Below are 27,302 nucleotides of genomic sequence, written 5' to 3' on the forward strand. Positions count from 1 at the left end.
CACACACACAGACACACACACACCCCTAAGTAAAAAAAAAAAAAAAAAAAAGTAGCCTGTCGTGCGAGCAACATTATTAATTCAATCAAAATATAGATTTGACACAGATACAAAGTACCGGGTTATCTGTAATATATGACGCGTGACACTGAGTATCTTCTATCCGGGGCGGTAGACTTTGGAGTACTGGACCGGAATTTTTTATTTTTATTTTTATTTTTATGTCACCATGAAAGAATGCTGGATTAATAGGACGATACCACGTTTGAGATTACGGTGCTGATTTACAATCACTAGGAGGAAATACCCGTAAGTAGCTGTAACAAGAGTAATAGACAATATTTAAATTGTAAATAAATGTTAAAAAATGGCCGTATATTTACTTCCTTCTAATTCAGAAGTGTCAAAATATTAGCTGGTATTGTGCCAGATACTTGAGAAATGTATAGTTTTTTTTTTTTTTTTTTTTTTTTTTAAATTAGTTTTTATGTTTTTATTTTGTTTCAATATTTATGTATAACAATTTAATAGATTGATTTTAAGGTTTTTTTTTTTTTTCCGTTTTTCCTGCACTATACTCGCCAATACTGCAAGTCGTAGCAGGTTTATACCTGTTCTAGTCTTCTAATGAGCTCACAAGAGTGACTTACATACATCTGGGACAATATAAGCAAACTGCACTGTCAGAATTTTTCACTTTCTAATGGAATGTAAACAAACTGGAACGTGAAAGGGGTGTGTTTTGTCTGAAAGGTAGGCAGAATGTAGTAAACTAACACCAGGAAGAAATTATGTTATGGTGTCAAATTGAACTGGATCATTGTGGGGTACTGTCTGTTTGTCTGTCTGTCTGCAGCTTTAATGAAACGACCTCTGGAAGGATGTTGTAAACAGACCTGTGATACCCCCAGATGGGTGCATAGCCCTGCTAGGATATTGTGGAGATGAGTGTATGGGACACGTGTCTCTGGAGAATCGCTTGTTCAATTGGAATAACACTTACAAGTTATTAAGTCTCATAATCCATGTGGGTAGCATGTCTGTGTATGTGACTGGCTGTGCTGCATGTCCCCCAGACATTTGCACAACTATCCAGGGAACTGCTTATCTGATTTTGACGAAACTTGCTAAGGACATTCTGTAGTACAAAATATTGAGAATTTCAGTCTGGGTTTATATGGAGCTGTCCTGACTTAATGTATACAAGCATATTACTTATTTCTTTCTTTCATGTATGTATGTATGTATGGATGGATGGCTATTGCCAAAAGTTTTGCATCACCTAGAAGTTTAGGATTGAGTCATAATTTAAAAAAAACAAAACAAAAAAAACAAAACAATAACTATACAAACATAATTGAGCTCTTTTATTTAACATCATGTAATTTAAAAAAAACTACAAAATGAAATTGCAAAAGTCTACCGGAAACCATAATAGTAGAACAGTATGTCATGTTAAATTTCAAAATGTCACATTTCTCAATTTTGGTTAGTTTTGGAAAATTATAAAGTGGTGTGTAATTCAATATGTTAAGGTAACATTATTCAGTAGGTTTCATTCGACTTTATGAAGCTAAATTAGTTAAATCTATCGGGTGATGCTAAACCTTTGGCCAGAGCTGTATGTAGGTATGCATGTATGTACAGTCCTAGCGACAGTACAGTATGTTTGTGTGTTACTAACAGACTCCTTGTTTTTTTATTTTATTATTAATTAGCCCCCAGCAGACAAGTTTTTGTCTTGAAATGGATCCTTCGACATTGCCTTGTTGAGGCTGAAGTGTCTTGATCAACTACATCCTATCTGCCTCCCAGCCTCTCCCTCCTTCCCTCGCTCCCTCCCAGCCTCCATGATGTTTCGCTGTTTATCCATTCAGCTTTGCCTGTGGTTTTGGATTCTACTTGTAACTGAGGCAGCTCCTGGGCTGGTGAGTTGTAAATGAACCTGCAGGCTGCTGTCTGGCTCGAAGTGTAGATGCACGCACAGGTGTAGGTCCTGGCACAGAACAGGCCACGGGGAACAACAGTGACACAATAAAAACAGACTCTGCCCATAGGGGGTGCCCAGACTGAAGCTCATATCAGCTGATTAATGACCTCTGAGTGATATCAGTGAGCTGAGAACTCTCTCACACAACTTCAGAGCTGCTCACGGTTCATTAACCAGCGGATGATATTAATACGAGGGCTTCAACAGGCAGTGCCCTCTATGGGCAGTGCTTAGGTTTTATTTTTGCAAGAAAATTGCAGTTCACCAAGTGATTCTTGAATGATGAATAACTGTGTTGTAGCTGGTATGAATACATACTCTCCCTAACTCATTATATTTGTCTTTTAACAAAAAACAGTCCCATCGTTAAATGCTTGTTTGATCTTGTCATACGTGATACAAGCAGCCCATCAGGACGTCACGTGTATCGTGATGCATATCGTATCGTGACATTAGTGTGCTGTGACACCCCTACTATTTGGTTGTGTTGTCTGCTAAGCATTTCAAACTGTTCTAATTGAGAATCCAGTTTCAGCATTTTTCCATTTTGTTTGTGTTGCAGATTTTTCCGTATGTTCCAGAAAATGGTTATTGTACAGATTCCAGAACAGAATATCTCTCTGGTGGGGTTTGCTGCCAGAGGTGCCCTCCAGGTACTTGGTGTCATTCTTTAAACATTAAGTGTCGGGAAGAGAGAGGAGAGGATAGAAAGAAAGGAGGGCAGAGAGAAGAACAGTGGAGAGAAAGAAGAGATGAGAGAATAGAAAGAAAGTGGAGAGGACAGAAGAGGAAAATGGGAGTGAGGAGGAGAAAGAGAAGAGAAGAGTATATAAAAAAGGGGAGGGGAAGAGGAGAACAGGGGAGCGAGTAGGGGAAAGAGAGGAGATGATATAAAGAAGGGGGAAAGAGGAGGGGAAGAGAGAGGAGAGAATAGAGTGAAAGGGGAGGTGGAGAGCAGTGAAGAGGAGATCAGGGGAACAATGAGGGGAAAGAGGAGAGGACATAAAGAAAGGGGAGGGGGAAAGAAGAGGAGAACGGGAGCGAGGAGGGTAAGAGAGGGGAGGATAGAATGAAAGGGGAGGGGGAGGGCAGAACGATAGAGGAGAGAGGAATAATCATAGTGTTTTTGATCTTGATAAAAAAAATTGCTATTATTATTATTATTATTATACTTTTTACATACATCTAGACAACCACATATCTGATAGTGATGACATTTGCTAAGGACTTTCTTAAGCGCAAGTGTGACAGGGATGGCTGAAGTGGTGACGTCAGGCCAGGTGCTGGTGCCGTTTACTTAAACAAATAACAAAAATAAAATAAAAGGTTTTAACAAAAAAAAAACCACTTTGCTCAAAATTAAGAGATAAAGAAAAACAAATCTCACACACTAAAACAGTAGGTCAGGGTGGGCAGATTGCTTTCACTGATTCTATGTTTTTACTTGTTAAACTTGTTAATGTTGTTAAACTCACTCTGCTCTCTCTCTCTCTCTCTCTCTCTCTCTCTCTCTCTCTCTCTCTCTGTCTCTGACAGTATCTAGAGGACTAATCGTGTTCAATTAGTGATTAAGCCGGGATATGGCCCCTGTGTGACAAGTTTCAAAAGAGGCCGACGGAGAGTAGATGGGACTTCCCCATCCACGCTGCCAAACAATACAAAAATACACGGCTTTCGCCATCATATATACATTTTAAACTAAGTACCAAAACAAACAGTAACACGGCTGTGCTTTCATATTTAAAAATACAGTACATAAATTATAATAAAACAGATACAAAATAAAACTACACAAAACACAGGGGAGGAGGGGTACACCATTCTAAAATAACAGTACATTTTAAATCCTAATACAAAACAAATACATTTTATAGCAGGGCTTTGCCCCACCCGCTTTTAGCCCTGTCACCAATGTTTGCTCCAGGACTTACGGACTGAGGATCAATGTTGCCCTGTAACAGGGGAGACCTGTACTGACTGTCTGGTGCATGCATGGTACTGCATGTGGGGGTAGCAGTCTCATAGATCCGCTTGTCAGGCATGGCAGTGACAAGGAGAGGTGGGGAAAAGGGTGTGTGGCTTTCCCCCTCTGACTGGCTGAGCGGCGGGCCGTGGGGGATTGCTGGCCCTATAAAGATTATGCTCTGGGTTTTCTCAGGCTGCCCTCTCTAGATGAATACGAGTCAGCGGAAGCGCTACGGGTGAACCAAGCACGGCTGGATAAAACCACAGCATAGAAAGAAAGAAACGATTGTTTTTGCAGAAGAGAAAGAACTTGGGCAGACCATGCTAATTGAATAGGGTAGTGAGGGAATGTGTGAGTGTAGGATGGAGACCCGGGCCGTGTGGGTAGCGAGGGTCGGGGTGAACGCTGCAGAGTGCAGCACCTGTATTTTGTAGTTTTATTGATGAGTTTTATTTTCCCTTTTCCTTTTGTCTTTTGTCCTTTATGATTAATATTTACAGAGCACCTGCGAGTACACCTGCAGGGGACTGTACTTGGATTGGTACGACCGTGGACCAATCCAGTTGTCTGTGGTACTCAAGCCACAGACAACTGTGCCCTCTGTGGGCTAAAATCAGAATTACTGGGCACCTGTGCAGTGTTTCCAATTACATCTTTCTGTCTCCTGTGTTAGTGAATACCCACACCCTTCCACAGGCTCCCTCTTAAATGGTTAAGGGGACATTTCTTCTGTGAGGGGGTCAGTATGTTTGATTGAGAACAAACCACCATTTGTTATTTTGGTTTGTTTTAAATATGCCAGCAGAGTTTACTGACCTTTTGTTTCTGAAGAACAACAATAAAACTGTAAAGCTGTAGATAGAACCAAGGTGTCTCTACAATACTCACTGTCACTTTTGGGGAAAATATTGGGAAATTTGTCAGTGATGCTGGTGTATCACTGAGCAAAGGATATTCATTGTACCAAATCACTTTAGAACAGGGGTTTTCAATCTTGTGTGTTTTGGATACAATTATAAAAGTTACAGCATTATAACGGAAAATATATATATATATATATATATATATATATATATATATATATATATATATATATATATATATATATATATATATATATAGTTTACTTTTGGATAAAAATAGTCCCTCAAACAGGTTTCTAGTTGTTGGAAACATCAACATCATTTTATTTTAATTACTAATTAATTAAAATCAACAAAGCCTCTGTGCTAGCCTCAGTCACTCAGAAGTGACATAAGACTATTCCTTGATAGCAAATGGCAATCATGTAGTTTTTATTGATAATACAATTACTGAAAAGCAGGCAAAGAAAAGTTCACTATCCAGCATCTCTACAGCTGACCTTATTACAAAGACATGTTATTGGATTTTTTAATTCTTGGTGACTAAAATGTACAGTACTGATGCAAATTAAAAAATTATAATAAAACACTTACCTAGTATCAGTGTGAGATCCCTGCTTGTTTTTATATATATATATATATATATATATATATATATATATATATATATATATATATATATATATATATATATATAATCATGCCGTTATAGGCCTACTGGCGAAATGGCCAAGAGACAGTTGGTTAACATATAGTGAATTATTTTGGCCCTGAATTTTAGCATTTTTTGTCATAGAAAAGACACATTTCACATACTTTGTAACGTTACCGAAGGCTACTTTTTTTTAAATCAATGATGCGGTTTTCGTTTCACAAATCTACTGCACTTTGTCTGTAAACTACAAACTACAAACTATAAACTACACGTTTCTCCCATTCACTTGCTAGGTCATGCCATATCTCCAAACATCAGATAGATATTTTGTGTAGCAAACAGATACGTTTGCAGCGGATGGATTTCACAGTATTTTAAGCATAAATGTAATAGCCTACATTTCAACAGTCACTGCCGAAGCTGATTACATATTTTCCAGAAGTAATGGTCGGGTGTTGTTACCAAGCCTGATGTTGTCGCCCAGGCTTTACTGTGAAATTGACTGTAACCAGGGAGGGTGTGCGCGCATTCTACTGGACTGGAGAATAATGGCACAGGAGTTTAATTATGAAAACGCAAGTGTAAACAAACAAGTAAAAAAAGATTAGTCTATCGTCAGGCATGTCATGTTAATGCAAAATGCTTTAATTAACTGTGTATTGGTGTTGGTCTGGTCTGGGAAGAGGGACACACGGGCGCATTAAGGGAAATTCAGCGGGACATTTTTTATTTCAGGGGGCATTGGCACAAGGGTGCGGCCTAGCGCGAACACTGTGTCACAGCAAGCTACTGAGACTGTCAGATTCTGGGGGTGTGTGGAGGCTGTCTGTCTCTTTGTTCTGTATGTCTAACTAACATTTGTTTTTGTCCAAATGTGGTGAAACGTGCCAAGGACCTTCTCTAGTTCATGCTATTGACAGTATCACATGGATGACTCCCATTACATAACAGTGTGATCCATTTACTGTGAGCTTAATATGACACACTGGGGCTAATTAAGCTTGTAGTAAAATCTGGAATGGGTGAATATGCTGTGCATAGGAGTCTTTATCTGTCACTGGAGTATGGAGTGTGTCTTTCTGTCACACGTTAAGATTTTTTCAAATATCTAGAGAAGCGCTTGTCCGATTATGATGAAACTTGCTGAGGACCTTCTTTAGCTTATGCTGTTGAGAGTATCATTACCTGTGTGTGTGTGTGTGTGTGTGTGTGTGTGTGTGTGTGTGTGTGTCTCTCTCTCTCTCTCTAACAGCCTTGTCTGTATTCAGGTCAGTTTGCACTTCGCAAATGCACAGCCACATCCAATACTGATTGCAGCAGCTGTCCAGAGAATACTTTCACTGAACTATATAACTACGCACCCAACTGCATGCTGTGTAGAACTTGTGGTAAGAAGAAAATCCATGTTCTGTTCAACATCTGCCTGAAACTGCCTTTTTGGATTTCTGAAGTGAACAACAGGATATTTCAAAGCTCTGCATTGTGGATCCGCTCATGCGTCGTGGAGTAGAGCTGCATGAACCAATTATTTGATTATTGGGATCATGCTCTCCACAGAAACCCAGTGCTGACAAGCAGGTGAGGGTCATTGCTGTTGATCACCATTAATTTACCATTCATAGTGAAACAAGAGAAGAAAAAGCTGGTTGGGTTTATATGGATCGCTGTTCTCCACTGAGTAAGAAAAGCAACAATCACCACAAACCCAAGCACCTGTTTCTTCAATCGTTTCACTTTGAATTGTAAGTTAACCCGATCAACAGTAACGACCCTCACCTGATTGTCATAAACTGATTTCTGTGGTGAGTTCGATTTTGAATAATCAAATAATCGGTCCGTGCAGCATGAATGTTGAGCAATCAGCTGGGCTTCATAATGAGGGTTCACCCTATGGAGTGTTTCAAAGTTGTGGAAGATGAGTTTAAAATGGGACTGCCTGTGTTCTCATTTTGTTTCATTTTACTTTTATTTGTAATTTTAATATTTGATCATTTGACCTTATTAGGCATAGAGTTACCATATCTCCATGTGCACATGGACAGTTCAGTCTTTTCAGCTCACACCCTAGTGCATTCTGGGATGTTTGACATGTCTCAGGTACCTTTCACAGCAGGACTACACTTACCAGCATGCAGTTAGGTGTGAGTTGAAAAACCTGAGCTATCCAAACACTCCTAGAGTATATGGAGTCATATGGTAACCCACTTATACATTATACAAGCCCATCAGGCCTGTGACATTTATTGTATCGTGACAGTGCATCCGTCCACTCCTACTCATTTGTCTTGCAGAGTCTGGTCTGGTTATGTCTTCACCTTGCACCAAGACCAGGAAGAGTGTCTGTGTTTGTCCTAAAAACAGCATCTGTATTGGAGAGCCGCCCTCGAGATGTGAGTCCTGTGAAGATCACAATCCATGCCAGCCTGGCACCTATACATCACAACGAGGTAAAATCAAACAAAACAAAAAAAAACTACAGTAACGAGGCAAGCCTGCTGTAGGAAGTGACAGCCCGGTATCCACCATCTTGGCTCCAGTTTTGTTTCCAAGCACAGCCGACTCCCTGCCAGAGCCAAAATGGGCAACTGTTCTCTAACCACTAATCTACTCTAGACAGGTTGGAACCCTGAAAGTGTAATGCCCCAAATTAAACCTTTCTGAATAAAATACAGCTTCAGTGACAAACACAAAGACTGGCAGTACAATGCAATGGTTCTTTATAATTCTGAGGGTAACACAAGCATAGTGGCATTGTTAGAATATGACCACAGTATGCTTATTATACCCTTCTCAAATAATCTTCAGTAACTTACAGCAGCAATACAATATCAATGCAATAATGGGTCTATATTATACTTAGGGTATGAGGCATTTTCTCCTTGCAGTTTTTTCAGAATCAATTTTGAGTGAAATAGTTGTCAATAGTTGCGTACAACATGGATATAAATAGGCACAGTATAGAGGTAACAAGCTCAGGTGAGTCTAATTCATTGTCTTCATGATATGATGCATATCAAGGTACAGTAAGCTAAGTGTGAAACATCAAAATGACACAATTACTGTCCTAATGTTTGGAATAAAATGGGTTTTGATCAGATACGATCCTCAAGTTGCTTTGTTTTTGTTTTCCGATTAATCTTTCAAATAAAATTATTTAATGCAAAATTGCAAATACTGTCAATAATAATCAGGTTCTCGCCAGCACTGTTGAGCGTAATGGGGCCGCTGTGTTGTTACCTGGAAAAATGACGCTGTAATCAGGCCTCTACGCTGTTTTTGTGTAACGGACAAATATTATTATTATTATTATTATTATTATTATTATTATTATTATTATTATAACATTATTAGAATGTGAAACACTTCAGCTGTCAATACTCCTCAATGGGTTGGTTGTGACAGCATGTTTTTTAGTTTGGTGTGTGTAATGTATGCGACACGGAAACGAGATTGAACTGCACTTTACTTTATTAGCACATTCCCCCCTGTTGACAGATGAGACTAGATCCTGGGTGCGCCCCTGATACACTGTTGCAGATCTTTATTATTGTACCATAACTACGTTCCCTCTAAGACTTTCATTTAGTTAGCCACTGTGGCTAAAGTAACTTAACAATTTTTAGCTATACTGGAAAAACTTTAGACACAATACTATAAAGAAGTTATAAAGGTACTGTTTCAGCAAGGCAAAAATACATTTATTTGAAAACACGTAGATATTTGCCATAATGCCAGAACCTACCATTTACAATACACATAAATATTATATTTAATTTGCACTATAACTCTGATTCCTATTTAATAAATGCCAAACTTAGTCCCACGTGAAAAACCTTACAGATTTCCTAAATTCTGAATAGGTTTGCAGAGATATCTATGTACTGCATAATCCTTTGCATTATTTTGTCTGTGACGCGGTTCCCTTTCAATTCGAATGACAACCATTGCCTCTCTGACCCTCAATCACTGAACATATATACAAAAGCTGCCCTATCAGGGCCCTGCTGTGGGGGGGAAGTCCCTCCCACCTCTGCTGAAGAGGGACGTCCTCACAGTAGCACATCGCCGTTTTCTCTCTCATCTCACTGAGACACGCCATGGATAGCTTTTGCTTTCTGCTACCGAATTTGGCTGATTTGTTGGATTTTATCCGCAAATTTAAAACAACTTCCATGGTAAAATCGCGCTTCGAGCATGTCTAAAGAGTTTCGACCCCTCTTAAGGGATTAGCGAGCAGCCATTGCTCTTTTCACTGCACGAGGCCTTGTGTAGTTGATACAGCATGTGGAGAGCTGTTGTGGTGCTGTAAGGAGACTCCCGGGCTCGTGGCGACGTCCTCTACGCCAATTTAATCGTTGACGGCGACCAATAAAAAAAAAAAAAACAGCTCGGGCCTAGCGCCCCTCTCAATCCACGGGGTTTCTTAGCGCGGCTCCGCTTGCCCTCGGCGACCTTGCCAACTGAATCGGCTGCATACCACAGCATTAACCGCGTTTTTTCCCTCTGATCGTGAGGTTGAGAAAACAGCGCCTACCAGGTTGATTGACTTGCCACTGGCGTAAACATCTTCGGCGCCACCTACAGCCTGGTACAGACCGTGCCTACCATCGGCACCAACCTTGGAACAGGTCCACTCAACATCGACCGTTCGGCATCGATAGTGCTTTTCTCAGCGCCGTTCCCGGTACCGATTGATTCGGTACCGGTGAACCTCTTCGAGGCTGTCTACAGTCCGGCACAGACCGCGCTACATGTCGGCACCGACCTCTCGGTACCGACAGCGCTCACCTTGATGCCGATCCCGGCACAGACTGATTCAGCACCGGTGAATCGGTAAAAGCATTTACAGGCTGCTTCATCAAGTGCAGCAGCTTAACACCTGCAAAGCATGTCGCTCCAGTCGACTGGGTCCTCCGCTGGTTTTCATCAGTGTGACCGGTGCACGGCAAAGCTGCCCAGGCAGGACGAGCACCAATCCTGCGCCAGGTGCCTAGGGGCAGAACACGCGGCCAAAGCACTGGCAGGTGAGCTGGACTGCTCTCCCTGTCAGAAGTTTTCAAGAACTAAGCGACGGAGAGCAGCCCTATCCACAGCAGAGTCTCTCTCCTCAAGCCATGGGAGAATAAGATCGGTGGTCCAAGAGCCTCCACAAAGGTCGTCCAGGACGTCCCCCTGCTACAGTGACCAAGGGACTCTCCCGCACAACTGGTTTACCCTCCCCTTCCCCACCACCGGTACAGAGGCGCAGACTCCTCTCAGGGGAGGTGAGATGGTCACCGCTGAGGCGGTACCACTCGAGGGGACGCTTGCCAGGGGACAAACTGTCGCTGCGCAGGCACCGCTTCACTTCCCCAGGGGACACGAGGTTGCCATGCAGGCACCGCTCCACTTCCCCATGCAGGCGCAGACGATCACAGTCACAGTCTCCTCGAAGGTGCCCAAGCTCGGCCGAGCAGCGCTTCGCGGAGCTGGCGGAAACTGTAATTGCTCAGCAGACCATGCTGGAGACCCTATTGAAATCTCAGGGCAGGCTGCCCCCCCTACCACCAGGCAGCCCCAGCCCCCACAGTCTCGTTCCCCATCCCCTTTGCCTAGACCCCCTATCCCAGACGAGCTGGCCTTCAAGGCGTCCAGGTCGGACACTGGGGAGGACCCTGCCGCCATTGCCACGTGTCACAGAGGGAGGAATTCCGGGCGCTAATGCAGCGTGCAGCTGCGGCCACGGATGTCCCCTGGCCGGCAGAACAGGGGGGAAAGGGAAACCGCTTCCTCCAGCATTGAGGGCACCTATTGATGACCTCCTCTTATGCCAGGACTTCCTGGATTTGGTGCAGTAATCCTGGGGCAACCCAGCATCTGCACCCTCAGCCTCCAGAACTGTAGGAGCCCAAGAAGCGGGCCTAGGTGCATTCCCCACTATTAGGGACACTGTCACAGTGTTGGTGCAAGGTTCCACCTTTACCAAGGAGGATAAGGACCCAACCTGCCTGTCCAAGCCTTGCAGGACAATGGCAGCACTGTCAGTGCGAGCAGCGAACGCCATGGCCATACTGGTACTTTACCAAAACCAGTTGGCGGAGAGGTTGCAGGACAGAGCCACAGAGGCAGACACCGGGGAGCTCCAGACAGTGGCTAAGGCGTAGGTCAGGTATCAGGGAGGTCGCTGGCAGCGATGGTGGCCGCTCGCCGGCATTTGTGGCTGACGCAAGCCAAGGTAGTGAAGACCGAGAAGGTGGCAAGCTGGATGCTTCCATTACACTGGGGCAGGCTTTTGGGGCAACCATTGATTTGAGCCTGGAGTTGTCCCACAAGGCCACGGAAGTCGGCTCAAAGTTTTCACGCCTTCCAGCTTACAGTCAGCGCCCAAGGTGGCATGCGCAGCCTGCTAGGGTAAAAGGGTCTGAACACCGCCCTCCACCCCAGAGTAGGCAAGCAGGCAGAGGCAGAGGCAGGGCCAGCAGCAGGGGACCACCGCAGGCCAGGGGTAACCGGTTCTCCGACTGGAGACCGAGGCCGGAACCTAAGAAAGACCCGCCCCCTCCCAAGTCCAAGGGAGACCGTCCCTGAGGGGCCCTGGCTGCCACCAAACCCCCCCACAACCGGACTGACCAACGGCAGTGACCCATGGCAAGGCTGCATCCAGGACTCCTGGGTGCTATCGACTGAGACACTGATACGCTCTACAATTCCTTATAGGTCCGCCACCCTTCAAGGGTGTGCTCCTCGCCACCGTCCAACCAGCAAGGGCGATACTCCTTCAACAAGAGATCGTCAATCTTCAAAGGAAGAACGCTGTACGCTTGGTAAGTCCAAGTGATACCCTCAGCGGCTTCTACTCCAGGTACTTCCAGGTGCCCAAGATTGACGGCGGTTTCAGACCAGTTATGGACTTCAGGGTCCGCAACTTGTTCCTCAAGCAGAGGAAGTTCAACAACGCCTATCCTCCAGTCCATTCAGCCGGGTGACTGGTTTACATTGATCGACCTGCAAGACACCTACTTTAGCGTCCCGATCCATCCCACACATAGATAATATCTGCGCTTCGCCTTTCAAGGCAACGCGTATGAATTCTGCATGCTGCCATTTGGCCTCTCGCTGGCGCCCCGCACATTTTCAAAGTGTATGGATGCAGCACTGCCTCCACTCAGGCTGTGGGCTATTCGGATCCTAAACTATCTGGACAATTGGTTAGTTTGCTCGCAGTCAAAAGTACGCGCAGAGGCACACACAAAACAGGTCATAGATCATATGGCGAAGTTAGGGCTCTCAGTACATCAACAGAAGAGCAACTTTCTACCGTCTCAATCCACAGTGTTCCTGGGGATCAAACTGAACTCTGAGCATGCTTGCCTCACTGTCGGAAGACAGGATTCGGTATTTGGAGACCACACTCTCCCTATTCAGAGAGGATGCTCTCCTACATGTCAAAGTATTTCAAAGGTTGTTGGGGCTGATGGCAGCCACCTTGAGAATCCTTCCACTAGGGCTGCTGAGAATGCACCCACTTGAAGCCTGGGTAAATACGCTCAAGGTGCACCCAGTCCAAGATCGGTACCGGGTGGTGCGTGTGTCCAGACAATGCTGGAAGACACTGGAGTGGTGGCTCCATCCCGGCAATGTGCAGCTCGGGTCTCCCCTCGGATCCCCTCACAGAAGGGAAGTGATCACTACAGACGCCTCCAGCCTGGGCTGGGGAGCAGTCTGGAACAGAAGAGGAATAAGAGGTCAGTGGAAAGGACATTGGCAGCAAGCGCACATAAATGCGCAAGAGCTGCAAGCAGTGAGCCTGGCGTTATCCCATTTTCTCCAGCAATTAGCGCACAAACATGTGCTGGTCCAGACGGACAATACCACAGTGGTTGCCTACATAAATCACCAAGGCAACCTGCGCTTACCGGGCCTTCACCATAGACTATAGTGCACCATAGTGCATAGACTCCTGTCCTGGATGCACAGAAACTTGCGATCCATCAGGGCAGTTCACCTCCCCGGTGTGGACAACAAGGCAGCAGACCTCCTGTCCAGAAGAGCTCCAGACAGCTCGGAGTGCAGACTGCATCGTCAAGTGGTGAAACAGATCTGGGAGAGTTTTCGACCTACACAAGTCGACCTCTTTGCCAAAGCCGTGTCCACTCACTGCCCCCTATAGTTCTCCATGGACAGAGACGGGGGCCCCCTGGGAGTAGACGTGCTAACTCACCACTGGCCACAGGGGCTATTGTATGCGGTCCCTTCGCTACCATTACTACCCCTGACATTAGAAAGGATCAGGGTGGAGAGATGGAGAGAGCGCAGGTTTTGCTGGTTGCACTCAGATGGCCAAGACGCCCCTAGTTTACTCTCCTCTCCGACATGTTGTCGTATCAGCAGTGGCAGCTCCCGCTGCGGAAGGACCTCCTGAGCCAAGCGGAGGAGTTATTATGGCACCCGAACCCAGCCCAGCTTCAGCTCTAGGTCTGGCCGTTGAACGGAGCCATCTATTCAGACGAGGTTTGCCAGATGCAGTAGTAGAGACACTGCAGTCTGCTAGGGCACCAAGCACTAGAGCCCAGTACTCATATAAATGGAAAGTTTTCCAAGGCTGGTGCCGTAGACAACAAATGCTATTCCCAGTTCAGGCTCTGAGCTGTTATTTGGATAGGATAGCGTCCTGAAGACAGTCTAACCAGCTGTTTATCTGTTACGGGTCCCGCTCTAGAGGTCAGGCCCTATCGAAGCAACGTCTGGCTACTGGGTGACAGATGCGATACGCTTGGAGTATGAACAGATGGACTCCCCGTTACCGGGGGACATTACGGTCCATTCTACCAGGTGCCAGGCAACTTCGTGGACTTTTCTTCATGGTGCCTCCTTAGGTGAGTTATGCAATGCTGCTACATGGACAGGTAGTCAGACATGTGTGCGTTTTTACTGCCTTGATGTTACAAACCGAACGAGACCCTCTCTGGGCTCTAGAGTTTTGCAGACGGCATGCCCTTAGGCGTCATGTGGGCTCTGTTGCTATCGCCGTGGGGCTGTACCGTTGGTAATCTGGAGCCACAACAGCTTTGGTACAGCTTTCCCATTCGGTAATGGTTGTTATTTGAATTTAAAGGCAACGTTATTACCATAACCCTGGTTCCCTGAAAAGAGAATGATAACCATTACCCTTCGAGATCGTGTCCCCAGCTGACCTTTGTTTTCGAAAGAAAATGGTGATGTGCTACTTGAGGACGTCCCTCTTCAACAGGAGGTGGGAGGGACTTCCCCCTTACAGCAGGGCCCTGATAGGGCAGCTTTTTTATATATGCTCAGTAATTGATGGTCACAGAGGCTCTTCTCATTCGGTAACAGCTGTCATTCTCTTTTCAGGGAACCAGGGTAATGGTAATAACCTAACGTTTTCTTTCCACTACAGAATGCTAAAGCAAAATTGTGCCAGTAGACAGTGCTATTAGTGTATGTTAATATTAATCCTTCCTTGACCAACCGCAGCTCTAGTTTGTTTAAAAAAAACTTAATTTTTTTAAATGCAACTGTTCATTTTAACCATTTATTTTTAACACAACAGTAATATCTCACGTTTGGTCACCATCATAACCACGGTGTAGTAATCCAGTGGCGAGCGGCTAGCGGAAACGTAGCATAACAAGCTGGGTTAAGTAAATAAATCGTTCAGACGAATAACAGTAATGTGTATTCTAAACAGTTTTGAGATATTCAGTCTTTTTTATTTGTGGATTTCAAATCCACAATTTTACAATAATCATTTTGTATGACTTCAGTTTCCCATAGATAGATTTTTGTATAGTGTGTAGGCTTTACAATATAAAATGTGGGACACAGCACATGCCCAATTATACTTGTGATAAGTGGAAAAAACGTTTGTTGTATTTTCCTTAATTATGGAACAGTGACAGACGGGTTTTCCACTTATTCTTGCAAGCACATGTGTGATCAAGTGTAAGTTACGTCTTTTAATGTGCACCCACGTTATATTATATATATATATATATATATATATATATATATATATATATATATCTATATATAATTATATATATATATATATATCAGAACTTGTTGCATTAATTTTCGTTTTGAGTTTTTCAAATTTTTAAAAATCTAGTTTCCCCTCTGTGGAATGGCATCCATGCGTTGCTAGGGAGAACGTAATCCTATGCAGACTCTGCATCTGCATACTGACAACCATAGATCTAGAATATTATCTTGACAACTACTTCGTCAAAGGGTAAGCATGTGCATGACCTCTCCCGCCTCGTCTACAGGGGGTCATGAGGATCTCTGTTTCTTGCCCCGCCCCCGCGCCTCCCACCACCACGCTGTGAAAAATTCCTGGTGAGAACCTTAATAATAATAATAATAATAATAATAATCTATACAATTGCAAAGTTCTAGAAAAACGTTTACAAAAATGTATTATTTTTTTTTTATCAGTTTTGCAAAAAGAATCTAAATGACAGTTAAAAAAAAAAAAAAAAAAAAAAAGAAAGGGAGTCCTCTAAATGGAAATTCATTTGAAATCCTGTAGATGAATGCTCCCCTCTCTGGCTCTTGCTTGACCTCTTCTTTTACATACCGGTATAATTCAGGAATAGATTCACTAATATCAAGACTGCTAAGACGTGTGCACCTTGAATCTAAAGTATGTAATAAATTCCACAATAGTATAAGAACACATATGAAATGCACTAGGGTCTGCTAGTGTTGTTAGTGCTCACAGAGGCTTCAGATAGTTTTGAACGATTGAATGCTTCTAGTGTAGGTTATACATAGCGAGTCGTAGACGGTATCACCCCTGCAATGACTCATTCCTGACGCTGCCGTCTTCAACTGTAATGGAAATGAAGACCCTAAACAAATATACCATCTGTCTGGCGGTTGTTTAACATGAGATGTGTTGTATTCCCTGAGTATATGATTCCTACCTAGTTTATTTTAGCAAGAACTTAGGGTAACTCCTTACTGGTAAACAAAATCCATTAAAGACTGTTGACTAAACATGCCTGCACACAAGTTGAATGTTGCTCTGTTGCCCCAGCACTCAGTTAACTGTGATGATGAACATTAACCCGCCTCCACTTTGCTGGCAGCAAGCTGGATACAAACACCCTTTACACACATGGATTGAAAAGCTGGGGTGAGGCTGCTAGCGCATTTACTAATACGTTGTATTCTTGAGTTTTGATCACAGGCACTAACGAAATCTATGCATGAACATCATCGTTTGCAGAACATCTTTTTTTTTTCATTACAAATGTCACCAAATCGTCTCACACCAGTCTTGTTGGACTTGTAGTAAAACCAGGATTGGATGGATCAGATACGCAATGGGAGCCTCATTTCCATTCCTGTGATGTGTCTTGCAGGAGATTTGGTGCAGCACCCCCAGTGTTCCCCTTGCCCAGCCGGCACCTTCAATGACCTCCCCTCCATCACAGCACGCTGCTCCCGGCACAGAAAGTGAGTGGGACTGGCACTGCTAACACCAACCAAGCACTTCAAAGAAATATTTGAGTTTTTTTTTTATTGCATTGCCTGCTCAGATCTGAGAAATAATTATTTCTTCTTCTTCTTCTTCTTCTTCTTCTTCTTCTTCTTCTTCTTCTTCTTCTTCTTCATTTTTTATTTCTATTTAATGCATTTAAGCTGTACAGAATTGGGGAAGGTGCAGGCAAAATCAGGGACACTCAAATCAGACGCTGTGTGCAAGGACCCCAAGGTTGTCATGGATACAGGTAAAAGAGTTGTGTGTTTATTTTTTCTTTTTTTCTTTCGTTTTTTAAATTTTAAGACACAAAAACACATACATATTCATTTCAGTTTAAATTGACGGTTGACCACACATAAACACTACAGACATTAAAAAGGGGCTGCATTGAGGTGCTTCTTTGGTTGTATATGTCAGCTTTGTGTTTGTTTTTTATTGAATAAATTTAGGGCTTAATTCACTAAACGGAGGTAATTACCATGAGGCAGAATTACCCAATGAACCAGAATTACCAATAGGCAGGGGACTGAAGCAGCAGTCACTCTATTAGCTAATTATATGCACAAATAAAGCAAGCTAAATGATTAATTTGCAAGTTGCCACATCACACGAAATTATGCACAAGATTTACACAAAGTGTATTACAGTATATACAGGGCGATTAGAAAGTAAGTTTACCTCATTAGCTATGATGCGTTGGTGTGGTAAACTTTCCAATCATGCGCTCCCTAGGAGGAGGGTGGGGTCTTGTCCCAAATCATAGCGTCCCGCGAGACAGTCAAAGCAGAGAAAGTAATTGTTAATGGAACTGTTGCATATGACATGACAGGCACTGACTTGTAGCTTTGAGGATGGGGGTAAGTGCTCCTGGTAGTGCATTGTTGACAGCTGTTATGCAGAATGCAGCATGCAACAATGAGTGTAGATACTTTTCCATGGCTATACTGTTGCACACCACCAGATCTATCTAAACATCTGAAGCGACTCCAAATGTACTCTCAATAGCAGAGCGTGTAGCCGTGTGTGCTGTATTGAACCGAGTCTCTGTCTGTGTGTTGGGGTCCGACAGCTGTGTATAGCAGCCAGGGTCTGATCCTGTAACCAGCATCACCTGTGACACGCATTAACAATGTTAGCAAAGTGTCCGTGCTTCTATCAGCACTTTATGAAACATGTATACATTACTTACCAAGAAGCCAACCAGCTCCATGTACATATGCCTCATAATCTTCATATATCCCGGACTGTCTGAGGATGTATGAATCGTGTGCTGGGCCAGGATAGCTGGCGACAGCATCAAAAATGCTATTTTGCTGCCTTTAATCCCAAAATATTAAACACTGGAGAAACATTAGCTACAAACCTGAAATGACAAAATCGAAGCATTTGTGTTTCTCTTTATACCCACTGTATATTTCTAGTAGTAGGCAGAAATTATTTTTTAAAACCACAAATAATGTAAAATTATTAGTAGTAACATCATATATGCCATAGGAGCCTAGTAACCTAAAAAATAATATTTATATAGAAACATTGTATACGACTAAGTGTAGAATAAACAGCTGGTGTTTCGCCCTCTGTTACATTGTCTATTATTACAAAGACAGACACAATTGAAATCAGTGCCATTCTTCTTAATGACAGCCTGACCTGCTGTGTGGTTAACAGAGTCAATATGCAGTGTATCTACTAAACAAGCAGTAGCTTTAAGATTACAAGTTAAGCCAAACAAAATCCCACCATCTGCAGCAACGTCCCCTTTTTGTAGCTCTGAACGCGATCTACTGTTGAAATGAATTTAGCTTTTTTTTTTATTTGTCAGCTGTCTGTATTTTTAATGTTAATCATACACTGCAAGCTGATAAATCAACAATATCTAAATAACCATTTTAAACTTCCTGCCACTGACTTGCATGTCATTGTTCAGTATGAGGAATTCAGCAGTCATGAAGCCAGTGTTTGTTTGACCCTGTTTCCGTAGTAACCAAATGCATGGCATTGATGCTGGACTGTGTAATGCTACTGTAGCACTGCTTCTACTTGACGTGAACAGGGGAGGTGAAGACTAATGTAAATACTGTAAGGAAAAAAAAAATCATATTTTTCATGGTAGGCAGTCAAATAACAATTTCTATGAAATTTGTGATATCATGAATTTTCCGGGGCTCTACATAAGGCTAGTATTATCTGTGCTCAATCTGTATCTACTTATTACCCTCACACAGCTCTAGTAACCTCTGCCTGGTCAGAAACACTCTCTCCCTGACTCTTCTTTTCACTCTCCTGTGACACCGCCTGGTTTCAATAAGCGGTACTGTTAACACACGCTGAGGCATCTAGTAAAGCTAGCGCCCTTAAGTGAGTATAGTTTGCATAACAAATACCACTCTCGCAGTATTTTTTAATGTACTTAAATGATGCAAATGCGGTACTTTCCCAGGTTGCCTGCCACTGGTTAGTGAATACAGCAGGTGTACAGAGGGGCTTATTATGTGCAAAATATGTTACTGCTGTTTAGTGAATGAGGCCCTTAATGATTTATGATGTTTTTCTAAGTGTCTGGTGGCTCCATCCAATCAAGTTGAGAGTGTGTTTCATTCTTGCACACTCTTTGCTGTGTCAGGGGCTGTCATACAACAGAGTGTAAGAGAATGCCAACGTGATTAGCGGGAGCCAACGCACACTTAGAAACAGATTGTAAGTCATTAACTCATTAATAAAAAACAGACAATATTAAATATAAGTATTATAGTAACATATTGAATCTGTTTCTATTGAGCCTGTGGTTTAAATGTTTCGAATGCTTTGTCATTGACACTCGAGTGTGAGATCTGCACTCTCAGTGACATTATAAGTGTAGCTTCTAATAATCAGTTCTAATGAGGACGTGACTTATAAAGTGTAGATCATTTTTCAAAGAGGTTTGTTTTATGGCGTGAAGCCGTGTCATTAATGGAGCACGTCTTCTTTGTTCTCAGGCTATCTGGGGTCCTTGATTCTCCTGGCAGTCCTTGCCATGCTGGTCATTGGAGCCATCGCTGGTGCCCACTACTGTTTGAGAAGGAAACAGCAGCACAATGATAAAGGTAGAGGAGAAACTTGTTTGCAACATGTGATTCTGGTTTAAAGTGATTGGAACAAAATAATTCCAGAAAGCATACCTGTCCTGAAGGTCTCAAACATGCAGTTTAGAAAGAAACACACGGTATAGCTGTTAAATACAACTACTGTTAATACAGCTCTATTAATATAGCTCTATTAATACAGCTCTGTTAATTCAGCTCTGTTAATACAGCTCTATTAATACAGCTTTATTAATATAGCTCTATTAATACAGCTCTGTTAATACAACTACTGTTAATACAGCTCTGTTAATACAGCTCTGTTAATACAGCTCTATTTGCAAGCTATGCTTTCATAGTGTTGTACTTTCTTGGTTATTTCAGCTGGAGGGTGAAATTATCTCCACCCCTTCAATTGCTTCTTTCCTATCATTAACCAATCAGCTGCTTCTTCCCCTATTGACGTGTAACATGACACAGAAAACACTGCTTGGATGAAATGACCCAGGAAGTGCACGCATAACAAATGTTTTGAGAATAAGGCACAGCAACTGAACTTCCTTTAAGCTGTTGCAAGACCTTCATACCTGTGTGCTGTGACCTGTTTCTTTCAGAACTGCACTGTGCTGTAGCGTCTCGGGCCAGGCTGGTCTTCCCCTTCAGTCAGTGCCCAGACACTGAAACCACTTCAGTGCTTCTTTGGGTACTTTTATTATTTCCAAACAAAACAAAACACAGGAACAAAAACAAAAGCTTGAAATAAAACACTTCCAAATAAGCTTCATTATCTTGGTGCGTCTCCACAGCCAGCACAACCTGCGTCTCTCGCTCTCTCCACTCCACCCTCCCCAAACAAACATTTCATTATCTTGGTGCATCTCCACAGAGAGCACAACCTGCGGACTGTTCGTCCAGTGCTGAGCTAAGATATTTGTAAGTGTGCAGGTTCTGTGCTCTGCCACATGCACATTCCAGACCTGTGCAGTGACTGAAAGTGCTGAACAGGTAGGGTTTAGGGAATTCTACAAGGGAAATTATTAAAAATAAACCTGTTGCAATATTGTTTTATTAAAAATAGGCTTAACAATGCATTCTCTCTCTTCCCTCCCTTACAGACCACACCCCAGGCTCAGGCAGGGTAAGTGAGTTAATAAGCATCCTTACCCCCATCTCAGTTTTTCTCCCCGACTTTAGTCCAGTGATCCCTTTAATGAATCCCCTGCTTATTCTTAAAACTACCGTGTTTACAGGAACTACAGCTTCCAGCATGCCTTCACACTCACAGTAGCAAGTGAGGGATGATGAGAGCTGTAGTTCTTTTTTTACCACAGGCAGCAGGTCTGATTATTGTTCCAGGACTTACTTGGAGTTTCACTGTTGCCGATACTCTCTTGCTCGCAGCCAGATTGGAAATAAAAGCCCTTGTTGAAACTGGGCTAATTCAAACCCTAGAGGAGCTTGCATTGACAGCAGGATAAGGGTTAAACCTGCACACGCTTGTCTCTCTCCCCCTCAATATTTAATGTATTTGCCACAATGAGTTTTAGATGTAATCTCTCCAGAATGACTTCAAACCGGAACACACGCTTAGGACATTATTCTGTTTTTTGAATGTAGCTAAAAGTGGTAATTTTCAGATAGAATGTAATCCGTTACTGCATTTTGTTAACTGTCTGAAACAGGAACTATTATAGTTAGAAGTTTCTGAAAAAGTTAATCCGATTACAGTAGTGTGTTACTCTCCAACGCGGTAAAAGCTCTGTAGAATTTGCAGATTTCTGTGGTTTGTTGAACCCCCTGAATGATTCCTGTGATTTATGGAATCCCCTGATTCATTTTGTTTATTGAAATCCCTGATTGATTCCTGTGGTTTGTTGAACCCCCTGAATGATTCCTGTGGTTTATAGAATCCCCTGATTCATTTTGTTTATTGAAATCCCTGATTGATTCCTTTGGTTTATTGAAATCCCTGATTGATTCCTGTGGTTTATTGAATCCCCTGATTGATTCCTGTGATTTATAGAATCCCCTGATTTCATTTTGTTTATTGAAATCCCTGATTGATTCCTTTGGTTTATTGAAATCCCTGATTGATTCCTGTGGTTTATTGAATCCCCTGATTGATTCCTGTGGTTTATAGAATCCCCTGATTCCTTTGGTTTATTGAAATCCCTGATTGATTCCTGTGGTTTGTAGAATCCCCTGATTGATTCCTGTAATTTATAGAATCCCCTGATTCCTTTGGTTTATTGAAATCCCTGATTGATTCCTGTGATTTATAGAATCCCCTGATTCCTTTGGTTTATTGAATCCCCTGATTGATTTCTGTGGTTTATAGAATCCCCTGATTGATTCATGTGGTTTATAGAATCCCCTGATTCCTTTGGTTTATTGAAATCCCTGATTGATTCCTGTGGTTTATAGAATCCCCTGATTGATTCCTGTGGTTTATAGAATCCCCTGATTCCTTTGGTTTATTGAAATCCCTGATTTGATTCCTGTGTTTATAGAATCCCCTGATTCCTTTGGTTTATTGAAATCCCTGATTGATTCCTTTGGTTTATAGAATCCCCTGATTGATTCCTGTGGTTTATAGAATCCCCTGATTGATTCCTGTGGTTTATAGAATCCCCTGATTCCTTTGGTTTATTGAAATCCCTGATTGATTCCTGTTGTTTATATAATCCACTGATTGATTCCTGTGTTTATTGAATCCCCTGATTCCTTTGGTTTATTGAAATCCCTGATTGATTCCTTTGGTTCATTGAAATCCCTGAATGATTCATGTGGTTTATAGAATCCCCTGATTGATTCCTGTTGTTTATATAATCCCCTGATTGATTTATGTGATTTATAGAATCCCCTGATTCCTTTGGTTTATTGAAATCCCTGATTGATTCCTTTGGTTTATTGAAATCCTTGATTGATTCCTTTGGTTTATTGAAATCCCTGAATGATTTGTGTGGTTTATAGAATCCCCCGATTGATTCATGAGGTTTATAGAATCCCCTGATTGATTCATGTGGTTTAAAGAATCCCCTTATTCCTTTGGTTTATTGAAATCCCTGATTGATTCCTTTGGTTTATTGAAATCCTTGATTGATTCCTTTGGTTTATTGAAATCCCTGAATGATTTGTGTGGTTTATAGAATCCCCCGATTGATTCCTGTTGTTTATATAATCCCCTGATTGATTTATGTGATTTATAGAATCCCCTGATTCCTTTGGTTTATTGAAATCCCTGATTGATTCCTTTGGTTTATTGAAATCCTTGATTGATTCCTTTGGTTTATTGAAATCCCTGAATGATTCATGTGGTTTATAGAATCCCCTGATTGATTCCTGTTGTTTATATAATCCCCTGATTGATTTATGTGATTTATAGAATCCCCTGATTCCTTTGGTTTATTGAAATCCCTGATTGATTCCTTTGGTTTATTGAAATCCTTGATTGATTCCTTTGGTTTATTGAAATCCCTGAATGATTTGTGTGGTTTATAGAATCCCCCGATTGATTCATGAGGTTTATAGAATCCCCTGATTGATTCATGTGGTTTAAAGAATCCCCTTATTCCTTTGGTTTATTGAAATCCCTGATTGATTCCTGTGGTTTATAGGATCCCCTGATTGATTCCTGTGGCTTATAGAAATCCCTGATTGATTCCTTTGGTTTATATAATCCCCTGATTGATTCCTGTGATCTATAGAATCCCCTGATTCCTTTGGTTTATTGAAATCCCTGATTGATTTCTGTGTTATTTCTTTCCTCCAGGACACCGAGCAGTCCAGTTTACTGTCTCCAAGTGGAAGCATAATCTCCTCGACATCCAGCATCCCAAAGTCCCCTGCTCCCTCCGCAGGCTCCACCCCTCCCCTCATTGACGTCCCTCATTTGTTGACTGCTGTGCAGGGGGCGGAGCATGAGACACACAGCAGGGCTTCCAATGGTCTACAGTGTGGCAGGGAGGCGGGTCAACAGGAGAGGCTGTGTCAGGTTCCCTTCATTGGAGGTGATTCGCTTTGAAATAAATATTTAGATCATCTTATTGCCTCTCCAACTCTTGAAATGTTGGACTTGTAAGCAATATAATGTATGGTATGAATAGTTGGCAAATAGCATTTTCAATTCTAAGCTTTAATCATCCAACTGTAATAAATACAATTTCAATTTGGATGTTTAAAGAAAAAAATGGAAGAAAGGATACACCTTGGTTAAATTATATTAAACTATATTCATGTAAGATATGAAACCTATTTTGATATTTAGCTACTAGAAATGTGCATTTTGGTTAAGTTTCATGAACATTCTAAATCTAGACATTGTCCTAGTTTAAATTTGGGTTAAGTTAATACAATGATAAATGTTTGTTTATATATATTTATTTATACAGCTCTGGAAAAAATTTAAGCGTTATAGTTAAAGCGTTATAGTTTACTTCAGGAGTTGTTAGAGTTATTGGAGTTATTATTCTAATACTGATTTGCGCTTTGGTGTCATACTTACAGAATTCCTCATAAGGGTTACAACATCTAGACTGTCAAGGTTGTCATGGTGGACATGCATATGCATGCATGGTGGACATCTTTTTTGACTCATTGTGCTGTGTTACCAATTTTTAAGGTGTCTCAAACTCTGGTCTATTAATAACCATTAATAGCATTTTCTTCATATCTTTTGTTTAAAACATCTACACCCTCCATTAAAAAAGGCAACGGATACTGTAGGTTACAATTGCACTGCATATGTTAGAGAGGGGCTGCATGTATTGAAAATGAAATAAGTTTGTTATTGATTTTATCATAAAGATAATGACTAAAGTCAGATGGAGATTTTTTTGCAGTCAGTCAAGTCGAGTCACGAAAAAATTGCGACTTGATGTCGAGTCGAGTCATTGACTCGAGTCATTACAACTGTGGTTTGATTGTGATGTGATTACGAAATAGAAGACAGACAAAAAAGTTCACGATCCAAAGAGAAAAAGTTTATTTATAATCCTGGTCTGGCAACTGCAAAGAATAGTCCCAGGCAATACACAGCTATGTGTATACACTGTTCCAAATGATGGGTTACAGTCCCACAAGAATAAGCACATTTAAACATACACACGATCCAAGTGGGTGCTAAAGTGCTAGTGGTGAAATAGAATTTATTCGTGTACAGTTGTGAAGTGTTGTCCGGGTTTAGTGCTGGGCTTAAGACAGCTCTGGATCATGTTAGCACTTTAACAAGAACAAACAAGTATAATTAGACACGACAAACAAACAAAACATTCATGGTTATTTTACAGTTCTCCTTTCTTGGTTCAACCTTAACCATAACAAAAGGAACAGATCACCTAGCCATGTCCCCTTTTGTACCGTCAGTCACGCCCCCTTGGTTAGCGAGTGCAACCGTTTCTCCTGCAATCCAGTTCCACAGGGTCCAACATCAGACTGGAAAGGGAAAAATTGTAATGTCTTACCTGGTCCAACATAGGACAGCAAAGGGTTAAGAACATTTGGACTGTATAAATGCCCTTCTTTTGTCTTAATATTTCTGTTTTCTCCCTTTTCTTGTCTCGCTTTCTCACAGAGATGAAGGTCAGTGGAAATGTTTACATTTACAATGGTCCCGTCGTGAACCAGGCTTCTCCCAGCTCAGAACAGCCCAGGGACACCAGCCCCCTTCCCAGTTCCTCTCCTCCAGTTTCCCACTTCAGGCTCCCAGTGCAGGAGGATCGGTCTGCAGTACCAGTGCAGGAGCAGCAGGGGGCTCCACTGCAGGAGTCAGGGAAGGAGTCGCACATCACCATCGAGGAGACAAACTCATACTAACAGATCTCTAAGCTATCCCTGCCCCAGCTCGCTGTGTTCATGGGTCTCTGCAGCTGGTTCAGTGCAGCCACTGTGCTGATGGACAAACCCTCTGTCACCGAGATCCCTCATCTTTCCCGTGCTTGTTGAGAGTAGTTCCACGCACAGATATAGGTCTGGTAGTGAATCAGAGTAAGGCATCGCCTGACCACATACAGGTGTATGCAGTTCGTTTCAACGCTCTCCTTTTTTTAGGCCAGTTTGTTGAACGTGTTGAAGCATTATTGATCTCTAAAAAAAAAAAAACACTTCTGTGAGAAACTCGCACATTAGCCTTGCGGCATCCAGACCTGGTTTTCAGTTTAAAACTTGGATCTAGTGAGTCTGACAGGCTCGAAATCAGGTTCCTTCATTTCCATCAGCAGCAGATATGAGATCAAACACATTTCAATTGAGATTGTCTTTCTCTGTCTCTCTCTCTGTCTGCCTGTCTGTCAGCCCCAGTCAGGATTGCTAGAGAGAGGCTGGGTTTAAATCCTGGACTGCAAAAAAAAAAATGTAGGCTGAGAATATATGATACTGTCGGGAAAGTATTGGCGGCTGGTGAATGAATGTATACATTGGAATTCTACAGAAACAAGATTCATACAGGATGGAAATAAAACTCTCATTGCATAGCTGTAAGATCCATTCCTGGTTTTACTATGAGTTTATTAAGATACACTTGAGCTTGTTATCTCTACACTGGGGATAATCAAGCTCGGGGTAAAACCTGGAATGGTACGCAGTAAGAGTCTTATTTCCATGCCTGGACTTCTGTATAGTGTGTCTGGTTGCAGACTGCAGAAGGACCCAGCGGTAGGCAGCCCCAGTTTGATCCTGTGAATGAGAGGAGACCTGAGGTTTACAGACTGGAGTTTGTGATTCTTTCGTAAATATAAGCCCCCTTCAGAGGTTCAGTTTTCTAATCAAGCATTGTTTTACTGTATCAAGGCTGTAAAAGTACATTCAATACAGTAAATGTTTAAAGACCAGACTCAAGGCTAACTTTAGTATTTATAGATATCTACTTTTCTTTTTATTTCAAATTTCACATTGGTTTTCACACAAGGTATTTGATTACAGTGGTGTACACAATGCATCAAGATGTCAGAAAAAGCTTTTGAAAAAAACAAGAGTGACTGTAGGAAACACAAGATCTCTAGTTAAACGCTAAGTAAAATAATGCTGTGTTTAGTGTGTGCATTTCCTTTACCGTTAAAACCTTTTAATTGTGTTTGTGTGTATACACATGTATATAAGTATATTAAAAAGTTCTGGATAGATTTTGAAATACGGGTACAATATAGCGTTGCTATACTTGCACTGCTCGTAAATTATTTAATATACAGCTGTGGCCAAACTTTTTGCATCACGGAATAAAATAAAGCAATTTTACTTCATAAAGTCGAATGAAACCTGTTGAATAACTTTGTTAACATA

At 42.0% G+C, this 27,302-nt stretch overlaps 1 protein-coding gene across 5 annotated transcripts; it reads left to right on the plus strand.

The window, feature by feature from the left end:
• On the plus strand, positions 1 to 27,272 carry LOC121296380 (tumor necrosis factor receptor superfamily member 3-like). Of its 5 annotated transcripts, none has more exons than XM_041221873.1 (11): positions 1 to 309; positions 1,719 to 1,928; positions 2,553 to 2,643; positions 6,743 to 6,862; positions 7,766 to 7,921; positions 16,844 to 16,937; positions 17,124 to 17,212; positions 19,944 to 20,051; positions 21,143 to 21,165; positions 23,800 to 24,037; positions 25,600 to 27,272. In XM_041221873.1, exons 2-11 carry the CDS (start codon positions 1,851 to 1,853, stop codon positions 25,839 to 25,841), a joined length of 1,239 nt encoding a protein of 412 aa, XP_041077807.1. In that variant the 5' UTR covers positions 1 to 309; positions 1,719 to 1,850; the 3' UTR covers positions 25,842 to 27,272. The 5 variants fall into 5 exon arrangements, with proteins under 5 accessions (XP_041077807.1, XP_041077811.1, XP_041077812.1 ...); XM_041221876.1 differs by lacking the exon at positions 1 to 309 and adding an exon at positions 680 to 753; XM_041221874.1 differs by lacking the exon at positions 1 to 309 and adding an exon at positions 1,009 to 1,027.
• The last annotated feature ends 30 nt before the right edge of the window (positions 27,273 to 27,302 follow it).

This window comes from Polyodon spathula, chromosome 21 (genome assembly GCF_017654505.1).
Source record: "Polyodon spathula isolate WHYD16114869_AA chromosome 21, ASM1765450v1, whole genome shotgun sequence".
Taxonomy (NCBI): Eukaryota; Metazoa; Chordata; class Actinopteri; order Acipenseriformes; family Polyodontidae; genus Polyodon; species Polyodon spathula.

Bases quoted from the DNA above. Each gene is read 5' to 3' on its own strand.
- LOC121296380 (XM_041221873.1), top strand. From the start codon at position 1,851: ATGATGTTTCGCTGTTTATCCATTCAGCTTTGCCTGTGGTTTTGGATT. The intron at 1,929-2,552 runs GTGAGTTGTAAA...TTTGTGTTGCAG, and splicing joins CTGAGGCAGCTCCTGGGCTG to ATTTTTCCGTATGTTCCAGA. The intron at 21,166-23,799 runs GTAAGTGAGTTA...TCTTTCCTCCAG, and splicing joins ACACCCCAGGCTCAGGCAGG to GACACCGAGCAGTCCAGTTT.